Source organism: Rhinatrema bivittatum, chromosome 5 (assembly GCF_901001135.1).
Source record: "Rhinatrema bivittatum chromosome 5, aRhiBiv1.1, whole genome shotgun sequence".
Classification (NCBI taxonomy): domain Eukaryota; kingdom Metazoa; phylum Chordata; class Amphibia; order Gymnophiona; family Rhinatrematidae; genus Rhinatrema; species Rhinatrema bivittatum.
This window is the reverse complement of record NC_042619.1, coordinates 133,809,577-133,835,913: the sequence shown is the minus strand read 5'-3', so window position 1 is coordinate 133,835,913 and position 26,337 is coordinate 133,809,577. Positions and strand designations below refer to the sequence as shown.

The 26,337-nt window shown below is 42.2% G+C and overlaps 1 protein-coding gene across 1 annotated transcript; it reads left to right on the top strand.

Annotated features, from left to right (window-relative positions):
* Window positions 1–9,710: 9,710 nt before the first annotated feature.
* RGCC (regulator of cell cycle) lies at window positions 9,711–25,566 on the top strand. The gene is made up of 5 exons (XM_029602954.1): window positions 9,711–9,952; window positions 10,800–10,967; window positions 15,349–15,456; window positions 21,731–21,793; window positions 25,047–25,566. The coding sequence occupies exons 1-5, from the start codon at window positions 9,919–9,921 to the stop codon at window positions 25,052–25,054; spliced, it is 381 nt and encodes a 126-aa protein (XP_029458814.1). The 5' UTR covers window positions 9,711–9,918; the 3' UTR covers window positions 25,055–25,566.
* Window positions 25,567–26,337: the final 771 nt, after the last annotated feature.

The window sequence follows — 26,337 nt, the reverse complement described above, 5'->3', positions numbered from 1 at the left end:
AGACTACATGAACACGTGTCAATGAAAATGAAACCACTTGATTTCTTTATTCAGCTCTTGAGGAAATACTGAAAAGTGGCCGATTTACTAAACATAAAAATGTCTTTAATAAAAATGAAACCACTCAATTTGTTTATTAAGCCCTTTAGGAAATAGTGTTTCATTTATAGATGAAACTATATTCTAACTGCAATAGCTTGTATCAAAGTCCCCTCCATGTGGCGATCATTGAAGTTGGATCAGTCCTACAATATGTAGTTCCTCTGTAGTGTGGGAAGTGTCTAGCCAATGAGCTACTAGAGGCACTTCTTGTTTTTGTTGCCATATGCAGCTAAGTTTCTTGTATGCATGTTCTAAACTTTCTAGTGTCTTACCTACTGTATACACAAGATTGCAGGGGGCACCATAACATGTAAATAACTCCTGAAGAACAACAAAAACTGGGAGAGTTTGAAAGGCTTCCAATGTGCAATCTTTATCTCTGTTCTGAAACTGTATGTTGATAGATGTTACATTGTCCACATGGATAAACCCTTTATTCAAACCAGGCAATTCATTTACATTAGATGTATAATAAGCCGAATGGACTAACTGGTCACAGAGATTACTAGCTCTAGTGAGAGCAAAAATAGGTAATTGTTGAAGCACGGGATGGATACTCAAAACATGCCAGTATTTCTTAATACTCAGTTTGAGAGATTGTGTGTGAGGAATAAGGAAGAACACAAAACTATTTTTTGTTGATCTTTATTTTTGGTAGGAGCATAGGCGTCTCAACTGTAGAAATTATCTCATGGGTAAATTATCCCTTGTGACATCAAACTTCATTTCACTTTCAATTCAGATACAAAATAGATATCTTTTTTAGATATCAATGTTCAGCTAGTTCGAGAGGCATTCTCTTTTTCTATCTAAAGGCAACTGATCAAACACCTTACTCCACTACAGGAGTTTTCACCCTAGATATTTGAGGAATAATTTACCCATGAGGCAATTTCTACTGTTGAGACGCTTATGCTCCACAGTAGAGAAGTTCAATGTACAAGTAGAAGAAAAGAAGCAAAGATTTAAGACATGAGGGTATCCCCATCACATTATTAACAAAGCATACAAAAGAGCATGGAGAGCTAATAGAGAATGGCTCCTGCCCTCTCCTACCAAAAATACAGACAAACAAAAAATAGTTTTGTGTTCTCCCTTACTCCTCACATACACACTCTCAAATTGAGTATTAAGAAATACTGGCACGGTTGAGTATCCATCCTGTGCGTCATCAATTACCTACGTTTGCTCTCACTACAGCTAGTAATCTCTGTGATCAGTTAGTCCATTCTGCTTATTATACATCTAAAGTAAATGAATTGCCTGGTTTGAATAAAGGGTTTATCCATGTAGACAATGTAACATCTATCAAGTGATTTTAAATAAAATATATGTAAACCTACATCATGCATATTCATTATGGATATCCTGAAAAGCTGCCTGGCTAAGACTGCCAAACTGGGTTGAAAACCCCTGATAGTCAAGTTTCACTATATTATCTCATGCTTAAGAAGGGTCAGGTTAAGTTGTCAGCATAATAAACTTACATCTGAGCAGATACCTAGACTTCAATTGAAAGAAGTAATTATACATATGTGTAAGACCACCATTTTTTGAGATGCTAGATGACACTCCTTGACAAAGTGTGAAAAAAGCCTGACTTAGGCTATGTCTATAGATATAAGCATGGGTCTTGACCAGTCCATTTTTTAGAAAATTTTGTATTGCAATAAAATGTACTTCAAAATAGTTAATTTTGTTCTCAGTAGTTGTGCCGCTTGACAGGGATACCATTCAGTGTTTCACCAGTTCAAGCCAAGGACACATTGTGATCGCTTCTCATCCTGGTAAAAGCAATGATAATGTGTCCTTGGATTGACATAGTGTGAGGCACTAGTGTTTCACCATCTACTCAGGTTGAATGTTATATTTCTGTCTTTGATTTTTTCATTCTTACGGGTTTCATTTACTCCTGCCTAGAAGTATCCCCTTCTTTTTCTCCCCTCCTCATCCTTCCTTCCGGCTAACCATCACAGTCAGAAGCACCTCCTTCCTAAACAATGTTCCTGAGTCTCCTGCTTGCAATCCTCATCTGGAAAGGAGACAGAGTACCCCCTTGAGCATAGTGTGGCTTTAGTGACTCTACACCTAGCCAAGACAGAACTTTTAGTAAATTATTGGCTAGATTCCCAGTAAAGATGATACTACATAACCAATGATAATCCAAGGCACTGGCTTCATGACTAACAGCAATATAGAATGTTGCAATATTACATCTTGATGTAGAGACTGGGGGAGTTTGCATTCCAAGCCTCACTTGGTGTATACATAGGGACCTTCTTTTTCAGTTTCTAGTTCATTTTTCCTGGGAATTTCTCAGTGTTTTATTGCGAGAGCACTTTTTTTTTTACCCTGGAAACTGTCACTTTTTTTCCCCCTTTCTGTTGTTTTTTTTTACTTGTAATAAACATTGATAATTAACAAGCAAAATAAAATAAAAACTGAAAACAAAAGTCCCTAGGTATACAGTAGGTTAAATTGTTTAGTCCTAGATACCAGAAATTATAAGAGCACAGCAAATGTTAGGCAGTCACCTGCCTGTTAATTCAAGGATGGCAAGGGAAAGGAGATCTTAAGGAAACAAGATCGCCATTTCACCACAATCTTTAAATCAGAAAAAGTCTAAGCCTAACTCAATCTGCTCTCCTTTGGACAATTTTCTAAACATTATGGGAGCAATTTTAAGATTGTCCACATTGAGACAAAAATTGCACAGGCTGTTCTATAGGCTTTGCACCAATTTTCAATGCAAAAGTACAATTATCTGCATGGCAGAGTTGTCAGAAGGAAACTTTTTCTACAACTTCAACATAAAGCAAAGCCTTGATGATTTTTATGATGAGATCATGGAAATGGTTTCTTTCTAATAACTTTCCCATGCATCATTGTTGTGTAAGCAACACTGAACAGTGTCAGCTAAACTTTACAGTAGATTTGCAGTGATAGTGGGTTTTGTTTTGCAGATCTGACCAGTATGTGGGCAGTTTTGAGATTTTTCTTGGGGCGGGGGGGGGGGGGTTTGCATAAATGTTTTATTAACAATTTGGCAAAGTACAATATCACTAACTCATAGACCATAGTGAGACAAAAGTCTGTTAAAGATATCACAACATTTTGAACATAACATATCGGTCCATGTAGCTAAGTATAAGGATATGCACATACGTTAATAAACATGTCAATTTGGTACAACTAGACATGCACTGCTAATTTTTTCAATTTTTGGTTGAAAGGTTTCTTAAACCTGGACCGCTACGTAGACTTCAAGATTACCCCCTTTCTTTGCTTCACCCTCCCCTCCCAGTTTTAGGCACTTGCCATTTTTGGCCATGTGACAAGAATGTGGTCCATCACCAACTGTTTACTTACAAAAAGGGGCAGGTAACAGTAATAGTTAAGTAATAAAACTTTCACATAGTAAACATGTATGAAAGAACAGAAATCAAATATGGTTTCATATGCTGAGCCTAGTGTTAACAGTGCAGAGAATGCAATCAACATGGGAAAGTCGCAGTGGTTCCTTAGTTTCTGTTAGGCACATCCCTCAAAGGGTCACAAACATCTTCTGGTTCACAGAGGAAGAACTTACTACTAGGAAAAGACCTGAATCATGGCCGCCTTATATGCAAAATATTTTGTCATGGTCATAGGTCTCTATATAATCACAGATGTAGGAAAGGTAGTATGTCTCCTGATAAAGAGTGTACATAATCCTTCCAGATGAGCTGCATCTTCTTATATTGCTTGTCCGACCCTTTTTTTGCTTTGAGATATTCCATATGTAACAATTGTGGAACTGTCGCTTCCAAGATATCATAAGAGAGGGAGTTGGGACCGTCCACTGAGATAGAATTGCCGATTTAGCTATGAACATAATTTTGTCCAACAACCTCATTTATTTCCAACGTATTGTCATCGGTTAATCCATACAACCAAATGTTAGGATGCAGGGGAATAGACTTGTTCCATACTTTTATTACCATGTTTTGTAGGTTTCCCCAGAACTGCTGTAGTGTAGGACATGACCAAAAACAGTGAAAGAAGTCCAGCACAGAATAAGATCATCACATACAGCGCCTGACAGAGACCGCTCCCATATAATAATCTCTTTGTTGTGCATAATATGTTTGATGAAGAAATTTAAACTGTCTCTTATATTCACATTTTCCACTGTACTGGGTATTCTTTGAAAGCAATAAGTCAGCCGAGGGTGATAGTGGATTGGGAAGCTGTTTGTTCCACTTAGCTGTCAGGGTTGACAAATATAAGTTTGGTGAAAGGTCCATTATTGCCTTGTAGAATTGTGAACACTTTAGTCTCTTTCCATCTATCTAGTCCCTTGAGAAAGGTTGAATCACTTGAAATTTGAGTGAAGGGTTGACCAACTCTTCTTAATTGTAGGTATCCATAGAAATTGCACTTTGGAAGCAAGTATATCGACTGAAGCTCCTGGAAGCTTAAAACATAATCCTGTTCAGACCCCTCGCTGAATCGCTGAGATAATGTCTTTAATCCTTTCACCCTCCATTGACGAAAAATAGCCTGTTCCATCCCTGGTTGAAATAGGTGGCAACCCCAGATTGGCAAGTATGCTGTAAAGCCAGGTGCCACTTGAAGGTACTTAACACAAATTTTTCCATGCCACACGAAGAGGGTGGATAACTACACTAGTAGTTATATGATGCGGCAGCAATGTACCTTCTACATGGAGTACTGCCCCGGGAGCTTAAGGGGCTATCCATTGTTTATAATGCTCTAAAGGGGAGCAATATTCAGTATCAAAAATCCAGTTTCGTATATGTCTCAGTAAACTTGCATGCTTATAAGCAACTAAATTTTGGCAATTCAGTCCTCCATCCTTTTTTGTCCTCATGAGGAATTCTAGTGGAATTCGAGCTCGTTTGCCTCCCCATAGGTGTGCTTTTAATTCTTTGTTTATGTCTAGAACATCTAGTTTCCTTAACCAAATGGGAAACATTAAAAATGTATAGCTATTTGGATGTTTCCATCATTTTAAACAAAATTTTACCCGAAAGAGAGAGGCAAGCAGTGCCAAGACTAAATTTTTTATGTTTCTTTTTCAGAGAGGTGATATTCAGCTTGTATAATTGCTTTGGGTTAGCTGAAATGTAAATCCCCAAGTATTTAAGTACCAAGGGGACCAATTTTAAGGGAAACTGACCTAGCCACGAAGGCCGCAAAACCCCAGAAATATCTAAGGCCTCTGATTTTTCCTTATTAATCTTCAACCCAGCAAAATGTCCAAAGGCTTGTTGCATATCTAGTACATAAGGCAAGAAGGATGTGACTGGATTGCTCAGAAATAATATCATCGGCAAAGGCTGCTACGGTAAAACTACTATGGTTATATGAAAAGCCTTTCACCACAGATGCTTCAGCTAATTTTTGAAGTAAGCAGTCTAAAGATAATATATATATATAGAATTGGCGATAGTGGGCATCCTTGGCTTACCTTTCTTTGGATTTGAATCGCCTCTGAGATGGTATCATTTGCCAATATGTGGAACGTGGGGCTTTGATAAAGGATAGAGATAGCCTTTAATATGGGACCATGAAAACTGAATCTTCCCAGGACAGAGAACATGTACTCCCATGACACTCTATCAAAGGCTTTCTCAGAATTGAAGCCCACCGCCATAGTTGGAGATTTTGTGAAGAGTGAGGCTTTGATTGCCGAGATTAGCCGGATGACGTGTGACCCCCCCACATTCCTAGGATTGACAAACCCTGCTTGATATGAGAATATAAAATATGGGATAACAGCTTAAGCGTATGGCCAGAATGCGAGCATATAATTTTAAATCGCAGTTTAATAGGGATATCAGCCGATAAGAGGAGGCCTGGAGGGGATCTTTCCCCAGCTTGGGTAAAACTGTTACATAAGCTTTATTAAAGGTGGGAGGAAATCTCTCCCACCTTTCTGAAAAAAAGAGTCAAAGGACCTGCTAGTAGGGGGCACAAGATCTTATAATATTCCGCCGTTAGTCCATCGGGCCCCAGAGTCTTATTATATTTGGCAGTTCTTCTGATTACCCCTTGGAGCTCAGCCTCTGATATGGGTCGGTTCAAAAACTCAAGTTGGGTAGCCGTAAGCTGGGGTAAGACCAAATCTTGAAAAAATATCACCGCCTCCTTGTTATTCCCCTCTCTGTCTTCCCTATAAAGCGATTCATTAAAAAAAAATGGAGCACCTCACTTATCTCAGAGTTTTTTTTAAACTAAAGTCCCGATAGATGTTTTTAACCCACTAATGAATGCCTTCCTTCTTTTGGTGGCCGGGCGTGCCAAGAATTTACTCGATTTATTGCCATAGCAGAATAGGTTATGCTCTGAGGTCCTAAACACTTTTTGGGCTCTCAAATGTAAATGAGAATTAAGAGTATTTAAGCAAGCCCAATAAGAATCTTTATGGGCTGGAGATGGATTTTCCGCTGCTAATTTCTTGGCTTGCTGCAGTTGGGATTCTAAGGCTAAAATAGAGTTATTTAATTGCTTGTTCTTCTGGATGGTGTACACTATAATTTCCCCCCAGAGTACAACCTACTAGTTTCCCAAAATAATGGGGGATTTTCAAGGTGTTTTCAATTGTTTTGAGCAAAGTCTTCCCATTTCTGTCTGAGATATTGATGAAAATTTTAATCATTTAAATGACTAGGGAACCTCCATTTTTTTTTTTTTGGATATTCTTTTGGATGAGAGCCATATTTCTATCCATATGAGCTGCTATAACTATGTTACCAATTTCTGCAGTATCCACCCTGGCAAAAAAGCTGTCCGCTAACAAGGTAGTCTATTCTCGACATCGTCTTATGGGCCCTGGAAACGTGTATAGTCCCTTACCTCCAGGTGCAATACCCTCCATATATCCAAAAGCTGCAATCTTCTAAATAGATATGCCACACCGGTCTCGGACCATGATTTATAACCTTTTTTTTGGGGGGGGGGGGGGGGGGGCTGGGATTTATCTAGTTTGGCATCATGTACACAGTTTAAATCTCCCGTGAGGATCAGTTCACCCTGCAAATTTGTCAATAGTAAATTAGTTATATGGGTAATAAACACTTGATCATACACATTTGGAGCATAAATGTTACTCAGAGTTATACATTTTCCCGCCAAAGTACCTACAATTATAATATACCTCCCTTCCATTGTTTATTTCTAAAGTATTTCAGTTAACATTCTCCCTCTAGACATTTATCCTAAATTGCTCCCTACCTTCCCCTCCCTGCACCTGGGAGATTTTGCTGGGTGAGTTCTGGACCCCATTCTTATGCAGGAGCCCCACTAGGGAAGAGGGCAGCAAACAGCCCACTCTGTAAGGCGCCTTCTAGAGGCCTCTGCCACAGGGGTATGCTTATTAGTTTTGCAATATAATTTCTAAAAATATTGATCCTGAAGGCCCTCTACTGACATCTACGCCCCTTCCTTGGAGGAAACTTGATTTAGCCACTACTTCCTGTTGCCTATCATTAAAGTATTTTCTAATCCTGTTTACCACTTTAGGACCATCCCAATGCTTCTTACTTTTCCTATGAGCCTCCTCTGTGGCATATTGAAAAGTATAAAAAATTATTACTGAAGCCCAATTATATCACATGTAGCACTTGCTCCATATCTAATTCTTTAGTCATCGAAACGAGCAAAGTAATGAGCTACATATATAGGTAGCAGATTCCTGGATCTGTACCCAGGGCAGGATTTAACATGATTGTACCCACAGGTAGAGGACTTGGGGCAACAGATTCATGCCCTCCCCTCCTCCTGGAACTCAGAGGGCAGTGCTGGAACTCCCAGTTTTGGGACACCTTCAGAATCTGTGCCCGAGACAGGTGCCAATGTTGCCTATTCCTAAATCCGGTTCTCTCTTCATTATTAGCATCTGAGGAAAATCTAGAAATCCAAAGATAGCATTAACCTATAGGAGCTCATTCCCCTCTTAATTTATAAAATGAAAATGGCTAAAACAGTCAATCCTTTAATGCAAAACAAATTTGCTTTACTCTCAGGCTGACACTGTAAAGTGCGCTCAGCTGAGCGCACTGTTTAACATGCGTTTTGGATGCATGTCCACAACCCCTTATACAAGGGGTTTAGTGCATCTGTAACAGCTTCCAAATCCCCTCAAAACTAATAGTTGATGAGGCTATTAATAATTCACCGCAGATACCTTAAAACGTCTATAGAAAAGCAGAAAATACTGCTTTTCTGTACATCCTCTGACACTATCCTAGCGATATTAAGTCGGAGGAACCAAAAAGGTTAAAAACAAATGTGCAGGCACATCCGGTTGGGGAAAACGGCACTCAATTTTATGAACATCCATTTCCCTAACCCCTAACTTCTGGGTTTCCACTGCTAAGGACCCCCTTTTGTCCCTAGTGCCTCCTTTTTAGTGGGATCCCCCCTCATTTAAATACAGTATCACATGCCCAAGAGAGGTGGCTGGGTCGTCGTTGGGAAAGCGGGCACTCAACACTGCGTGCCCGCTTTCCCACGCACTTTACAGAGTCGGCTGGAAAGTTTTTTGCTGCTAAGCCTGTTGCAAGCTAATGTTGAGCTCTGTCTTTTACGTTACTACTGTTTTTTAGTAGTCCCTTAAAATGAGTCTGACTTGTTGAGGGCTGCGGGGGCGGGACTGATGTGTCCCCGCTCTGCAGTGCCCCGTGACTGTGCCGCTGTCACGGCTCGGAAGCTCTTCTCGCCTCGCTGTCCAGTACACACCGTACGGCCGAGGAATGTCCCGCGTGATCCGCTCCTTTCTGCACGCGTGGAATGTGTCCGCGATCCAAGCGGAGGCGGCAGCTGCGTTCCCGCCCAGCGCGAGCCTCCTCTGCATCCAGGTCGTACGCAATCTGGCTCACAGCTCAGCCCAGGAAATAAAAAGCAAGCAGCGCCTCCAAAAATGGGTTGGATACCGGAGTAATGATTACAGGCTTTAAAGCCCTGGCTCTTTTACTTTATATGGACTTCATATGAAAAAAAAATGACGGCTGAATTTTACAAATGCTAGTCATTGTACTGCACGAAAAGACATGAATGAAAACAAGATGACGTTTAGTAAAAGGCAAGGGAAAGATAAGCCTCTTTTGGCGTTCCTGTTTAAATTCTGACGTGGTGACTCGCACGTCGCTGACACTTTATTTATTGTTTAATTGCTAATGCTTTATTTCGACGCTAGTGTTTTGTAATGTAACTGCCAACTCCTTGATTTCTCTTCTTATGCTTGTAGACCGAGTTTTCAGTCCTGAATTGAAAGCCCCTTTCAAAACATAAACCCCTTTCAATTTTTTATTTTTTTTTTATTGACTACAAATCATCGCGCGAGCTCCATTCTAAGAACCCAACACCTCATCCGCACCTTGGTACAATAAAGTGCCTCAACCGCGTTCCACCTAACTGCTGCGGTGTAAACGGATCCTAACGGAAAGCGAGTCGAGCGAGAAGCGTAATATTTTCCTATTCCGTTTAGCCGCATGAGATTGCTCTCTTCCTCCGTCGACTAGAAGACCACAAGGCGGAGCGAAAACTTCTTTGGGCCAGGTGAGCGCGCCTCGGCAGAGCAGCGCGGGGAGGGGCTATGAGCCTTTCCGGACCACGCCCCTCGATGACATCACCCGCCCCTGCAGCTGGAGCCGGGAGGGATAAGAGGAGCTCCGCGCGATCATGAGCGTGCTGTACTTATACCGCGCGCGAGGAGCGGCGATCGTTCCTTAACTTAGAGGAGTTATTTTGCTCTTTTTCTGCGTTGATGCTTACGGGTTTAAAGTACTATAGCAGAAGGTGCACGCCACCATGAAGTCGCCTAAAGTGAAATCTCCCCGTAAATGTAAGTAATACAGCTACAGAGTTGGGGGTTTTTTTAAAAGAGGGTTAGACGAGAGCAGACTCACTCTAGAAGTTGTGCTGAGCTGGTTTTTCTTCTTCTGTCATGTTTCTTTCTTTCCTCTTTTTGCTTGGGGGGGGGGAGGGGGTAGCGCTTTGCATACTTGCATCTTATATCTTATTTTGATCAGTTGGAGAGAAGCAGACGTGATTCAGGAAAGCAACAAGTAGTCTGTAGAATGAATCCTAACAAGTTCGTACTCCAGCTAGATTTTATTTTAACCCCCGTACACCAAGTAAATCACTAATATAAATGCTGTATTAGTGATTGAATTAATCAGATCTTGGGAAATTCTCTTTTCTGCGTTGATGCTTACGGATTTAAAGTAATATAGCAGAAGTATATTGTATATACTTGCAAATCTTGTTTATAACATTTAATACAATTCCCCATATTTCCCCCCCTAAATTATTTTCTTGTTAACATGCTACTATTGTTTGATGTAAAGTTACCTCTGCTACCTCTGTTCGATGTAAAGCGCTACTCCAGGTGCCGTTTTGTGTTACAATGTGAATCGATATGATATCATTGATGAATGTCGGTATATAAAAATCTCAAGTAAATAAATAAATACACACCTCTGGTTGGGAGGAGACATAAAATATAGGTCATGATTATTCCGCGTTTCAGATGGAAGGGAAGCCCCCCCAGTCTGAAACGTGAAAGTACTTGTCTCTGCTGCAGGTTTGCTGACAGGCTTAAGCCGTCCTTTTTACACGACACTTCTTTTTCTTTTTTTTTCCCCTGCCCTATCCTGTATGGCTTATTTTTCTTCCCAACCTGAAACCAGCTTTTATTGAAGATGACCTGACTGAAGTCCTCTGCGAATTTGATGCGGTGATGGAAGACTTCTCCTCCCCGTTCAATAAAAGGCACTTTCGCTACGATGAACACCTACAGACCATGAAAAGGCGAAGCAGCGCCAGCATCAGTGACAGTGGAATCAGTGACTCGGAGAGTGAGTAATGGGAGGGAGGGAGGGGAGGCGCGCGCCCGCGTCTGTTCAGAGATCTGCGGGGGTAAAAAGTTTGACACCCCCCCTCCCCCTCCCAAAAACAAAAAAACTTTATTGGACTTGATTAGCTTTCAGGAGCTATTGCGCCCGCTTAAGTCTACCACGGGCTGTACCTATTTGCTAAATGGCAGTTTTGTTAGACTCTTTTTTTTTTTTTTTAAATATATAACAAAGTGCAATCCTGATATATAGCTGCTTTTTTTGGTCCAGATCTGGGTATTTTTCCCCAAATTATATCTGGAAGTCAGCAAACATACAAAAAAGTGGAGGGAACTTTACTAACTACTACACCCTATATGAATAAGTGGGGGGTAACTTTACACACTTCTCTGTAGATTTGTTACACTCCTAGAGACTAGACTAAAACGTGTGTTGGGTGTTTTTTATAGTTAGGTTTTGTTTTTTTGGGGGGGGTTGCAATGCACTTAAACAGGGACTGCTCTTATGAGACTCTTAAGAAATGAAAGCCCTTTTAATATTGAAAGAAACTTGTGCTGTGCTATCTGGCTACAGCTGGTCAGCCTCTCTAGGGACTCTGATTTAACACCTAATCATGCTTTGGATCAGATTGGAAAACATCTGCTTTAGTAATGGGAGAATCAATTGAGAACAATCTGAAACCAGATTGGGGAAGGCAGCAATAAAAATAAATAAATAAACTTGACATCCCTCTCAAAGAAAGGGATGACAAGAATCTGGCACTGGGTCTGCTTGAAATCCTTATCCTGGACTTTTTTTTAAGCCAACAAACTTATTAGGGTAAATCCAATGAATGAATGCTTGTAACTGTTACTATTGCAATTTAGTGATGAGTGCCAAGTATTCAGTGGGTGTGGATAGCTGTGCCAGCATAGGATGTTGGAGACCACAGGAGAGACCATCAAACTCTTCGGTCCTCCTATAAGCTTAATCTATTCAAATTAAACCCACTGGTGGAATGAAATGGCATTTGTCTGAGGTCAAAATAACTTTAATACAAGTTTGTGCGAGTGCTCTTGTTTCATTTTAAATTATGATCAGATTATGTAGTTTTTTTAAATTAAAAAACAAGCTATAGTGATAATGGAAAAAATCACCAAATCACTTTTGTAAAATGTATTTTTAATACAGCATTAGATACATAGCAATTAATGAGATCAATTACATAAAAGCAACTGGTATTTTATATAAATAATTTCCATATTGAAACAGTTGAACCAAGGAGCTAGGTGACTGACATCCAGTATCACAGGATCAGATGCATTGCAGTTAAAGAAAATCAAATTGTACATCTGTGGTCACCATTGATGCTAATGTGGCTGGTTGGTACCAGTCTGGCTACCCTATGGCCTTCAGCAAGGGCTTATCTTTTATTTATTTAACATGTTTTGTATACCGGTTTACAGTAATAATGAGGATAAAAGTAACATCAGGATTTCTAGAGTAAAATAGTTTTAACAAGTTAGGTAGCATTGGTGGAATTAACAGGGAGGGTGTTAGTTATATATTGGAAAAGGTCTTGAGCGACGTATCGTGGGTTTTGTGGTTGTTGAGAATTCATGGGTGGACCAGATGGAATCTCTGTTTTCTTGGTGTTATATTGGGTGAGAGTCTGGTGGTGGTGTTAGAGCGCTTCAGAGTAGGCTCTGGTAAATAGCCAGGTTTTGGTGTTGGATTGAATTCTTAGCTTGCAGGGTAAAGAGTTCCATAGAGGGGCTGGCGATGGATATAGCTCTCTCATGGGTTATTAATAGATGTGTGGTTTTTGCTTGAGGGATCTTGAGGTAAAGCTTACATGTTGTCTGATCACTTTTTCTTTGTATCGCAGACCACTCTCAATCCAGGTTAGCCTTCTCTTCCCCACAATGAACAATCCTCTATGCTTGTTCCATGCTTCTAAATGCTGATACTGTTTGCCTCCTTCCCCCTTGGAAGGCTCTTCATGCATCCAGCACTATCCAGTACTTATTCCTTTGGGTTTTCCTGATCTTGAAAGTCTGTTCATATTGAAGTCTACTGAATTTGTTCTCTCTCACTCTCAGTGGTTTCTCAGGTGTTAACCTTTTTTGGTGGGTGGGGGGAGAGATGCCCACGTTAGAGATTAGGAATGGTTTCAACCTACTGAATGTGTATAAATGGCTGCTCATGCAGACGAGCTTGGTCTCCCAAGCTGGAAACATAGACCCACCCCTGGAATACTAAAATGCTATGTTCCTGACTTTCCTCTACCACCTCAAATTTGGAACCAAAATTTCCAGAGGTACAGAGGCAAAGATGTTTAGTGGCGCTGTGAAGCATGTTAACTTTCTAAAACCACACACCTTCCACCTTTGTACAAAGTTATCACACTTGGAAGTGCCCCCTGTTCCAGTCTTGGAGTTCTGTGGTTGAGTGGTACAAACATACAGTCTTTGGAAGATGGCACATGTCCATTCACACAACTAGTTCAGTGTTGCCAGTTATTCCCCTGCTAATGGGTGCTGTAAAAGGCAGGGGTGAGCTGCTCTCTGCATGTACTGCCATGACCATGCCGCCTAGCTAGAATATAAAGAGAAAGGACCAAACCCTTTTTTTCTTCCTCTTTCAAATTTAAATGTCCTTCCCCCCCCCCCCCCCCCCCAAGTTCAATTATAGAAAAGTCAACTTGAAACAGTAATTATATTTTGACTCGTGGGCATGCTCTGTATCCTTCTATAAAAGAAGCGCTGTGGCTTTATTTTTTTTTTCCCTCTGTGGCCATTTGTTCATGGCGCCTGTCTTGCCAAGGAGGATCCCACCCACATCTGTGCTTTTTAAAACCTTCTATTTTCTGGCCAGAAGCCACCCATAATTTGAAGAGCAGGCTAACCAGCACAACTTGGGGTTCTAATTTTGCAAGATTTTCTGGCCAAGCCGTGCCTTTATCGTATGTATTTTGGTTCTGCGTACTATTTCCTGGCATTTAGCATAGGTGGGGTCTCCAGTGTGACTAGCTGTGTGCTGCCCTTTAAGAGTGGAAATGTTTCCTGCTTGAAGCTGTGGGACCTCCCCTTCCCTTCCAATCGGCTTAAATCCCCTGGGGCCAGAGGGGAGGGAGGAGGGATACAGTGATCAAGCTTACCTGTAAACCAAAATCCAGAAAGCTTGCAGTTGGAAAGGACAGGTGGCAGTGAGATTACAGGGTTGAGATCTGAGGACAGAGCAGAAGATATTGGTGGGAGTGGCAAACTTCATTTCCACAGGGGGCGTCTTGCAACTGTTTGCTGGTGTAGACTTGTAAGAACAGTTTCCCCTTTGCTGGGCATGTGACCATATAACGCCATGATAATGGCCAGCTAATGGAGTCCTGCGCTTACTCCTGCTTGAACTATATGGCCAGCCTAGCTAGATAGCGACTATATTCTATTTTCAAACACATTTCTTTTTTTTTTTTTTTTACTTTCCATTAACCAACAGTGACAACTTTTAGTCTGGAAAGCAGCATCCATGCTGAAGGAGTCTAGCTCTCATTTGTGTTCCATCCCCAGGGCTTTGCTTTCAAAAGGGAATTTGGTGCATAGTTATTGGGTCATCTTTTTTTTCAAAAGGGTTTTCACTTACTTTTAAGCACAAAACGGATGTCTGTCTTGGAAGAGAATATCAGAAAAACAAGAGATCCTCAGCCCCTGGAATGGCTTGTAAACTCTCTGCATCTCCATATCAAACTTAGTTGAATTCAACTTTTTTTTTTGTCTAAATCTGGTTCTATCTTGACTTTATCATCCTGCCTTTGAAACAAACGTGTGTGAATACGGCAGAGGGGGCTGTCTTCCCTGCAGCTCATTGCAGAAACCAGCTGTGGCACTCAGCCATGTAACTCTAGGTAAAGCAGCGAGATTTGACATAAAACCCTTCCAAATGTGGTGTACTAGGAAAGATGAACAGAGGGCTCTTTCAGGTTTGGGTTTTTTTTTTCTCCCCTGCATCTTTGGCAGAAAAAAGCCTGGAAAATTGCTGGAATTCTAGCCATGTCTGTGAGTGGGACAGCAGTCTGATTCTCGTCTAATCTGCTCCCTCCAACTGGAATCAAGTGGTGTGAGGATTGTAGCTGCTCCTATTTCCCTCCTGTTAGCTCTACTCTAGGAAAGTGTATGATCTACTTAGAAATGCCTTAATGGAAATAATTTTGTCACATGGAACTGTTCTCCTATTACCACAGGTCTGGTATACTTCAGAGAGTGTTCCTTTTCGAATACCAAATATGTTGAGGAAAGTGAGAAACTTGCAATAATATATTTAGGAAATATTTTTTTTATAAAGTATAGCAATGAACACAAGGCTTACTACATTAACTTGTATCTGTCTCTTGCTTGTCCCCCATGTATAGGTGCAGACTCTCTTTACAGAAATAGTTTTAGCTTCAGTGACGAAAAACTGAACTCCCCAACTGTGTGTACACCAATGCTGCCGTCTCCAGCGGTGATGCCTCGAAAAGGTAATGTCTGCTTTATTGCAGGAGGTGTGAGAAGGCTGGTGATCAGCAGTGCTCTTGGCTCTACCTGTTCTGACTGTAGTGCTTCTGGTCAGGTTTCTACAATTTTTTTTTTTCCAGTGCTGGGTGGGCATTGGGGAAAAAGAAAAGCAGAATACCACATCTGATATTCTGTCAGCATTGCTGCTTTACTTAGTCAAGTCCACTAGATCTCTCTCCCTCTCCCATTTAGATTTTGTACAAATAAAACACCAATCCTGGTATCTAGACTTTCCATTCCAGATGTAGCTGGGGGGTGCTCTGACATAGTTACAAAATAAGATCTTGTTTGATTAAAAGGCATTGTATACCAAGGATGGGGCACCAGTCATTTCTTTTATTCTAAACTGATGGTCTCCCTGCATTGGCAGGGTTAGTAATTCTAGAAAGAATTAGTATTTGCTTTACCTTACAGACGATAGTTTGCCTTGTGTGAATTTAACTGTTTATGGATCCTAAAACTTTGAGCCATGCAGGATGACTAAGAGTGATGACCAGACATCTGGTCTCAAAACAGCTAGTAGAATAGCCCAGCTCCCTATTTTTTTGCAGCATACCATAATTTTAAATTGAGGTTGCACAGTCTGTGATAACTTACATGTGGGCTAATTATAATAAAGAGAGGCTTTATTGCACTGACTTGAGCACGGTTGCAGTGTGAAGCTGATAGGTATGGAGCACACTTGGTCACTAAAAGATAAATTTTATGTACAGAGGTTGTGCTATTCTACAACTGTCTGAGGTTCTAGTGAGATTTCTCCATGAGAAAAGCAGGGAATTGCACTCATCTGGGTGTTGTAAAGGTAGATACATATGTGGTTGCCTTGAGTACTTTTGAGACACAAGACTGAACAATTTGCCATCAGCATTAGAGATGTGAATCGTGTGATCGATCGTCTTAACGGTCGATTTCGGCTGGGAGGGGGAGGGAATCGGATCGTCGCAGTTTGGGTTTTTTAAATATCGTGTAAATCGAAAACCGGCACACTAAAACATCCCCCACCCCCCCAAATGCCTTAAATTACCTGGGGTCCAGTGGGGGGGGGGAGGGCGGGAAAACCGGCACACTAAAACCACCCTAAAACCCACCCCGACCCTTTAAAATAAATCCCCCACCCTCCCGAACCCCCCAAAATGCCTTAAATTACCTGGGGTCCAGAGGAAGGGTCCCGGTGTGATCTTTTACTCTCGGACCTCCGTGCGTTGTAGAAATAGCGCCGGCGCCATTTTTTTTTGTCCCCTGACGTCAGGAGCGTAGGAGATTGCTCCCGGACCCCCGCTGGACCCCCAGGGACTTTTGGCCAGCTTGGGGGGGGGGCCTCCTGACCCCCACAAGACTTGCCAAAAGTCCAGCGGGGGTCCAGGAGCGATCTCCTACCGCAAATCGTTTTTCCGTACGGAAAAACGATTCGACTGCAGGAGGTCGTTCCGGACCCCCGCTGGACTTTTGGCAAGTCTTGTGGGGGTCAGGAGGCCCCCCCAAGCTGGCCAAAAGTCCCTGGGGGTCCAGCAGGGGTCTGGGAGCGATCTCCTACGCTCCTGACGTCGGGGGACAAAAAAAAAATGGTGCCGGCGCTACCTTTGACCTGTCATATGACAGGTCAAAGGTAGCGCCGGCCCCATTTCTACAACGCACGGAGGTCCGAGAGTAAAAGATCACACTGGGACCCTTCCTCTGGACCCCAGGTAATTTAAGGCATTTTGGGGGGGGGTTCGGGAGGGTGGGGGATTTATTTTAAAGGGTCAGGGTGGTTTTAGTGTGCCGGTTTTCCCGCCCTCCCCCTTCCCCCGACTTACGATTTTTTGACGATAAATCGGGGGAATTGTTGTATCGCGGCTCTAACGATTTTTGACTATTTAAAATATATCGGACGATATTTTAAATAGTCAAAAAACGATTCACATCCCTAATCAGCATGCAGGTATCTGCATATTTATAGCTGAAGCCTGTCATCAGTGTTGCCATATCCACTTTAACTTTTTAAGCAGCACTGATTTGGGGTGTTCTTGGGCTTCTCTGCCCTGCCATTGGCTGCCTGTAGCACTCCATCAATTAATGTCTTTGTACCGGGGTATCTCTTTTGTGGCCCTCCCAATGTAGTGTCTTCCTGAGTGGTATTCCCCCTCCCCCAAAACAACGGCTACCGATTTTAAGAGAAGTGACGGCTGCTGCTGCTGGCCCAGTGCCCACAGTTGCAGTGCTGCCACAGTCCTGATGTTCCAGAGGCAGTGGAGAGGAGAAGAGCAGGAGTGGGTCCCACAGAGGATCTCTACCGCCACCTAATATTTCAGCTCCAGCATGAAAATGTGGGGGCACCAGCAGTGCGGCATCCCGCAATTCAGCTGAGAGGGAGCCTGCCTGTGCTACTCACACTCCCTTTACTCACCGGGCGGGAAATGCAGTTAAGCAAGCACAACATGGAAATGGAATGCTTACCAGGGAAGCAAGGGACCAAATCTATCCCATAAGAGACTTTAGGAGAGACAGAGGGTAATACAGGCAGCTTGTTCCCAGAGAGAATCTCACTGGGAGTAGAGGAATGTCACGTGCGGGCACTAAAGTCCTCAGACATGTACGGGAAGGCATTGCTTCTGAGTTTAGAAAATCTAAGTGCTAGAGTCACTTGTACAGCTAACATCTGGGTATTGCAGTTCTTGTAGGCATGGCCATCTGACCACATGCAAACTTTGAGAGGGAGTTGCCTTTATTTTGAAATGCAGACACTCCCGGTTTCCCTATTGGGACTTGGCAGTACTGTCATTTCCATTTTTCTAAAAAAATTAAATATAGAAGAAATTGAGCTTTGTGAAAACCATAATATGAGATGGCGAAGCAGTTCCTAGAATATAGTGGTGGTACGTGTAAGCCATTTACTGTTGCTCAGGGTCTAGGTGCCCATGCAGTCAGAAGGGCTGAGTACCACATGTGCATAAAGTGTGCTGTTTAGTTGCTGCCAATATATGCAAAGCAGGCACATATACTAATGACCTTCTTTGTCATTGGCACACTATACACAAAGGACTCAAAACCAGAAGCTACATTTTAAAATTCTGCTAGCTATTTTAAATGATAGGCTAGCAGTTTACTACTGCAGGGTATATCTTTGTCTGCCTCCTCTGGCTAAAATTACCATTAAAACAAGTCCCCCAGAACAAAAGCTTCCATTGCTGAGTTGGTAGGAAACGGCCTTGCCTCCTACTGGTCCAGCATCCACTGTTGCTTTGGCTCTCATTGGTGCTGTTGACCTTGAGCTACCAGTAAGGGAGCAGCAGAGCTGGAGATGAGCCTGTTCTTCCAACTTAGTGTTGGACCTCCTAGTTTCATTGGGGGAGGGGGTGGCTTTTGGAGGTTCCATTTCTTTGTAATCAGGAAGGGTGCTAAAGTAATTAATCTTAGCACTACATGAGCACTATGCTTATTGCACATTTTCGTAGCATTTGGATGTTATGCATATCCGCGTACACTGGTAGTAAACTGAATGATTTAACGCTCATGCTAAATATACTAATTTATAGCACATCTTTATACTTAGTGTTTAAGACCAATGGATGATTTCCTGATCATGCATGGTACTATAAAACTCATAGGACTGCCTTTCTTATTGTCTGGCTGAAATCCAGCAGCAGTGTCCCAAGTTTTCTTGCTGTAAAACCCTCTGCAGTTAACTTTCTTTATTGTAGAAGTGCTGAAATGTTTGACTGAGTAATAAAGCTTAAACCTTTTTTTTTTTTTTTTTTTTAAATCTCCCTCTGGTTTGTCTTTAATTGCAATATGCTTCAGTTTTGGAAACGTTCCTGCTATTGGGACTGTAAAACGTATAACTATCTAGAGTGCAGTGTTCTGAAAGTGCCTGTAGCAAATTTGCTTTATATTGATTCAAACAACTTATGCATATGTTTTAGATTTTAAGGTGCTCCAAAGTAAAACTCCTGAGATCGGCTCTTTATTTTTTTTTACAAGCTTGCTCTAGATCAAATTGGGGGAAAATGGATCAGAGCATCACAGAACTTTGTACAAACAGCCTGAGCCAAATGAATAATAGTATTCCATGGAATGCAATTGACTCGTCCTAAACTGGGCTGCTTCCACAGATTCTGAGTTTATAAGGAAGCTGCTCAAAATGCAAATTTTTTTTTTCTTTTAAACTTCTAGACAAAACACATTTGACCCGGAGTAGGCGATGGTAATGCAAGCTTCTAAAACCTCTGTGCGTAGTTGGACCCTTGGTGGCTTCAGCAGATTGCTCCCAGTTTGACACTGCACCAGGCAGTGCCTGTCCTCCTGGCTGACAGACTGATGCAATAAGGTGCACCCAGCCTAGTGCATGGGTTTACTCACAGTTGGACACCCAAGAGTAGCATCTGATGTAGTAAGGAGATAAGTGTGTCCAAAATGCATGCACCCTACCGTGCATAACTGCTAGCAATCAGCACATGTAAACTTTACACAAATGAAGACATTAACTATTACTTCCCAGGATAGTGTGCCCAACGTCTGGGTGGGGGCCTAGTGTTTTTATGCTGGAAAAACTAATGCCAGCTCGTGAGTTGAAGTAAAATTTAGTCTGTCAGGGACTTGATTAAAAACACACAATATGGACCTCTGTGTTGTGAAAATTATGCCCTGGTAGGGTTATTCAGAGATTGGCATAAGATATATATATATTTTTTTTTATTTGGGGTTTAGTAGTGGAGCAGAGCAGGATTAGCTAAGACACCTTTTTAAACTGTGAGTGATTCCTTTCCTTTCCATTTAACAGTGCAATTGCAGTTTTCTGTGACTTCATGTACAAGGTTCACTGTTTGCTAGGAGTGCTCAGTTTAGACATCCGTGCGCTTGATGCAGTATGCTTGTGAGCGCCAGAAATGCACATTTCTCCTTGGTGCCCCTGTTGTATGCTACTCATTTTTCTCGTTAGAATATTACATTGGGCTCACAGAGGGATGTGGATGCACGTGTGTTAAGAAAACATGTTAAGCATCCATTTTTTTTTTTGCCTGAGTCTTGTTGCATCAGCCTTAATTTGCACACAGGTGGGCCGATGCAATAAATTTGTATAGAAAGCGGGCGCTGAACAGTCGGCGCCCGCTTTCTTAACGTGCCCCCAAGGGGGGGCACCATACAATATTTAAATTAGGTGGTCACGTTAGCAAGAAGGCACTAGGGCTGCTTACGCATCCCTAGCACCTCCTTGCTAACAAGAACCTGATCAGTGTTGGTGGTCTGCCGGTTAGGAAAAGCAACAGTTTATCTGCATCTGTTTTCCTAAACTCCACACAGCCAGGGGGTTCAGGAAACCTTGTCATTCAAGCATGTTTCCTGCACCCAACTGCCAGTGTTGGGGTTTTTTCTATTTTTTAACTTTATTTAATTTTGTGTTTTTTCTCCTACTTAATATCACAATATTAAGTAGGAGGCAGTACAGAAAAGCAGTTTTTTCTGCTTTTCTGTACTGGTTTAAGGAGCACTCAGCAATTAACACCTGCTCCAAGCAGATGTTAACTGCTGAGCACTAAATGTGTGTCCTAGCCATTCTTTTTTACATCTGGAGTGAATGCTAATAGCCTCAATCACATGCATTAGGGGATTCATTAGTGCCTATTCAACCCATGTCTGACTGCAGGGTTATACAGTGTGCCTGCCGCAGGTGGGGGGAAGTGTATGGAAGGGCCAGTGCCAGGTGTGACCTATGAGATGGTGGGTAAGGGCAGTGTGAACTCCTTCTCCAAATATACCCATCAGACATGGTCTTCCTCCTTATACCAATGATCTCCACCCTTTGCCCACCAGTGTTCACTTCACCTACTGAATTAGGGAGCAGAGTGGCTGTTCTTTCGTCTGCTCCAGGCTCACTTCTCCTCTTCCTTGCAGGCTACAGCTTGCTATTCTGCCTCTTAAATCTGAAAAGGGGGATGGTGACTCTGTTCTAGGCCCTGGCTGTCCTATCAGTCATCACTATCCATGCTGGATGGATCATAGATAACAAACATTCCCCCCCTTTTTTTTGTCTCAAAACTGTGGGCACCTAAAGACATGCCACTTGCATATCTACAGCAGTTTTTAAACCCAACGTTGTTCCTCTCCTTCTGATACTGCCTTTGGAAATGGATAAATGGAGTTTTGCGAACTGTAGAGAAATGGAATATTTTGGGTCAGTAAAAATGAATAAATGTGACTGAGTGTGGTTTGCCTTTGGCTGAAGACTCCAATATCTTTTTTACATTCCCTTGTTTACAGCAAAGCTTGGAGACACAAAGGAGCTGGAAGACTTTATTGCTGATCTTGACAGAACATTAGCAAGTAAGTGGACACACCCGGACATGAATAACTTTAACACAGTCTGTGGCATGGATAGGGGAGGGGGCGGAATAGCCCTTTGGGAAAGATCTCTTAATTTACAGCTAGTAAGAGAATTCTGCAGGTTGGTGGCACTTTCCAGTGCACAAAGTTTACCTTCCACAGAAACCCCCTGCGGTTTGCCTCCAAGCAGCTGCTTGCTGATATAGATACAGGTATCCTTGGAACAACCCTTAGCAGTACCACTTGCAAACCTGCACAATGGGAGTGCAGTTCTTGAATTGCAATGGCAGCTGCTTCCACCTGTCTCAAGGTTGGTCAGTGACCTAGCCCAGGTATGCAGGCTGCTGCTTTCTGAAGTCGGTCCATTTCGTTGCATTGAATACAGGGCACGGAGCTGGTTTGTGTTCAATACCTGCAGCAGCCTTTTCCTTGGGCCCCCACTCCCTTCTAGGAATGGGTGAGGAGGAGAAAAGTGGTAGTGGTGGGGCATGTAAATCAGACTCTTATTTAATTTCCAAGGGTTACCTTGTGTTTAGTTTTAAGCAGCTGCTGTGGAAGTACCTGTGCAACCTAAACTTCAGGATAGGAGCAGTGATGTACCCAAAGTATGTATTTGGGTGGCCCCCTGATATCCAGTTCTCCTCTTGCACTCACACAGGCTCCCCCCTCTTTTGTGCACACACAACCCATCATACAGGCTCTTTTGCATGCACTCGCACACCCCTGCACACAGGCTCCCTCTGTTTCTCTCTCACACATACACACTGCTTCACAAACTCCTCCCTCTCTCAATCAGAGGCTCGCATGCAGTCATTCTGGGCCTTTCCTTCTTCAGCTGCAGGCAGGATGGACTCTGCCTGTGGCTATCCAGGCTCTCTTCCCTGTCATCTGCTGGGCCTCGCTCTGCAAGCAGCCTGCCAGATGTTGCCACTCTGCTGGTGGCCTCTGGTCAGCCTCTTGGTGACTCCCCCCCCCCCCCCCCCCCTCCTGGCTGTCATGTGGGGCAGACTCTCGCCCCACCTCAATACGCTACTGCCGATTAGGGCTTTATTGACATGCACGCCTTCATTCCTCATTGTAAGCTCTTTCAGGGAGCTGATATCTGTATTGTCTCATCTCCAAGCTTATTGAAACTGTTTTTTTTAGTGACAGCCATGATGCTGGTTTGTACAAAGATGATTTCAGTTATGATAAACACCCTGTCCTTGTAGACTTTTTTTTTTTTTTCTTTCAAACAGTTCATCCAGGCCAGGGGTTTTCAATCCAGTTCTATTTCTCAGGCTATTCACAATGAATATGCAGGAAATATGTTTGCATGCACTGCCTCTGTCTGCAAATCTCTCTCATATGTATTCTTTGGGGGGGACTTGACTGGCTAGAGGAGTTACTCAAGGACCAGATTAGCTAAGGTAGCTGGCACTATTTGTTCAGAGCATTTTATTTTCTTTGGACCTAAAATACAATGAAAGTAAAATAGGTTTCAATACTTCTAAAATTCCCTAGTGCATACTGAGGCCAATGCAATATGATGCATACAAAAACCATGAGTTCAACCTGAGTGCACGGTTTTTGAATGCGCGCACACACATACCCTCTTGGGTGCTCAATCTAATACTCAAATGAGCTGGAACACCAAAAGGGAGACGCAATGGATAAACTGCTCATCCCTAGTGCATCCATGGCATCGAGTGCCCAGAAGTGATGTGCACAGGTAAGGAAAACGGATGCTCAATTTTCCAAGAGTCTGTTTTTCCTAACTGGTGCACAGCCACAGGGTAGGAAAATGGATGCTCATAAATCAAGCTTCCCTTTTCCTAACCTGACAAGATTTTTTTTTTCATGTTGCAGCTTTCTGTGGTTCCTCCTGCTTAGTATTTCAATGATATTAAGTAGGAGGAACCACAGAAAAACTTCCTCCCCCCATCGGAGGTACTAGCATTCATCACATGCAAATGCCAGCTACGCACCAGTACGGACATATGTTTTGGACGCACTAAACCTGATATGCTCAATGCAATGTGTCAATATGTTGCAACCCTTCAGAATAGCATAACTCTATTGCCATGTCCACTAGTGGTACTTCATAGGCTAAAATCTAAGGTCCCAGATTCTTGAAGGCACTAGGGACACTAGTGTGTCCCTAGTGCCTTTTGACAGCGGCGGCTGTCAGCGGGTTTGACAGACGCTCAATTTTGCCGGCGTCTGTTCTCAAACCCACTGACAGGCACAGGTTCGGAAACCGGACACCAGCAAAATTGAGCGGCTGATTTTAACTTTTTTTTTAATCGTTATTTTTAACTTTTGGGGCCTCAGACTTAATATCGCCATGATATTAAGTCAGAGGGTGTACAGAAAAGCAGTTTACTGAATAAGGGGTAAAGCTAGCACGTCAAACGTGCATCCAAGCGTGGGTTAACAGTGCGCTCTGTACTGTATCAGCCTGTGTGAGCACAAGGAGGTGCAGTACCTAAAATTGCTTAGGTGAGGAGTGGAGAGTGCTGCTATGATGGGCTAGTAGGTCAAGTTTTGGCACCTGGACTGTGTGGTAGTTTTTGAAGGGAAGCTTGGCAAAGATACAGCAGCAGATAACTGTTGGTAAAATGATAGGGAACTGGCCAGCTGGGAGAACACACATGTCCTATAGCCAGAAAAACCTTTCCTTTCTAGTATTTAGAAAGTGTTTAGTTTACTGAAAATCTAATTTTATTAAAAGGGAACTTCCAGCATAGCTGGCTAGAGACCACCCTTTTCATCTGACCTCTAATTATATTTCAGATGCAAGTGTTCAGTGACCTTAAGGTACCTTTCTTGGTAGCCAATGAATATCCTATTTCCTTTCACTTGGCTTCTTAATATTTTCTGTAGTTCAAACGGCAGAGAGATGGGTGGAATAAGGATGAGACTTACTGGAGTCATTCAGTAGTTGGATTAACTTTCATCCCTCAAGAATCTACTTAATATGCATTTCCTTGTAGGTTGGATTGTTGGTATATTGCAGAAACATTTAAGTTCTCAATTACCCTTTACAGCCCTATTGTAAAAATGCAGCACACCCTATAGTTTTGAAAGAGCCTGTTAGGACATAGGGTTCTTTCTGTAGCTAATGCTTTGAACTATTGTGGCTTTTTTTTTTTTTTCTTTTTAAGAACTTGATCACTGCCAATTTTAGCCTTCAGACTTGATCAAAGCATCCTTGTGAATATAAACTTCCAAGAGAGAACAGATTCTTATAGCCATCTCCTTGTTTTCACAGGCATGTGACAAGAACAGGATTTTGCCTTTCGGAGAACTCTGGCAGAATATCAGATTAAAGATGTCAGAAGCTGCTGCTGCCTATGGGACACTAGCTGACTCTTGAACCTTGCAGAATGCTTATATTCATTTCCCTGAATATAACACTGGTGTTCTCATGCATGCTTCTAAAATGGGCAATCTTTGCTGTCTTGCAGAAAAATCAACAACCTCTTCTCTAACTGTGGCAAAGCTGTATGCTTACTTTAGATACAGCATACATGTAATTTAAAATGCTTTTATGAAGATATATTTGTAATTTTTTATATAGGTGGAAATTTTTATTTGTAATCTTTTTGTTCTATAATATATTTTTTTATATGCAAATAAAACTTGAACTGGAATCTCCCTTCCTGATGTAGCCCCCCCCACCCCCCAAACTCCATATTCAGAAGTCTTAAGTTGTGAATGTTGCAATCTGCTCTAGAAACTTGGAAAATATTGACTGTTTTGGATTTGAATAAAGTGATTTATATATATAAAAAAAAGCCTCATCTGCTTCCCTTGTAGACCATCTGTCTCACATGCATACATATTCATTGAGAATGTGCAGTTGTGGGTGAGCTGTCGTGCTTAATGTGGAGCTTCCGTATTGTGACAGTGCTGTCCTGTACGCTTGGTGGCATTTCTCAATTGCTGCCATCTGGCCACTGGCTCTTTTTTGCAGACAGTGTGGCTGTCAACTGAGTATTTTAGGAGAAATTGTCTGTGAGAAACAGCAAGGATTGTTTGCACTGTTGAGGCCAGTAAAAGCCATTGTAGACCCCTGTGGATCTAGGGAGGCAAGCAACTGATGGTGTCTGTGCTATACTGTGGCCTGCTAGGGATGGGATGTTGTAGTGAAAGTATTGCCATAACTTTTGACACTGCTGTCTGGCTTTTTTTTTTGTTTTGTTTTTTTTTTTAGGGTCCTATGTACTAAGCATTTTTCTCACACTGCATTAGGGCCTGATCCACTACATTTTTTTTCTCCAAATTGGAAAAACTGCAATAAAAGACCTATGGCCATAAAAATACCTGAACTCGGTGAGTGGGATACGGCTGATTTTTAAATGCAAAACAAGCAAGAGCAGAGTCATTGAAAGGGTTTATAATCTAGCTGAAGGCTGAAATTGAGGCCACTCAAATTTTGATAAAAATGTCCCACAATATGTAAAGGGCTGTATACCTGGAATTAGCCAGCCACCACCCTCTTCTCATGCCTGGCTCGGGGGGATAGCTGGTGCTGTCCTGTGGAGACTTGTTCCTGTACA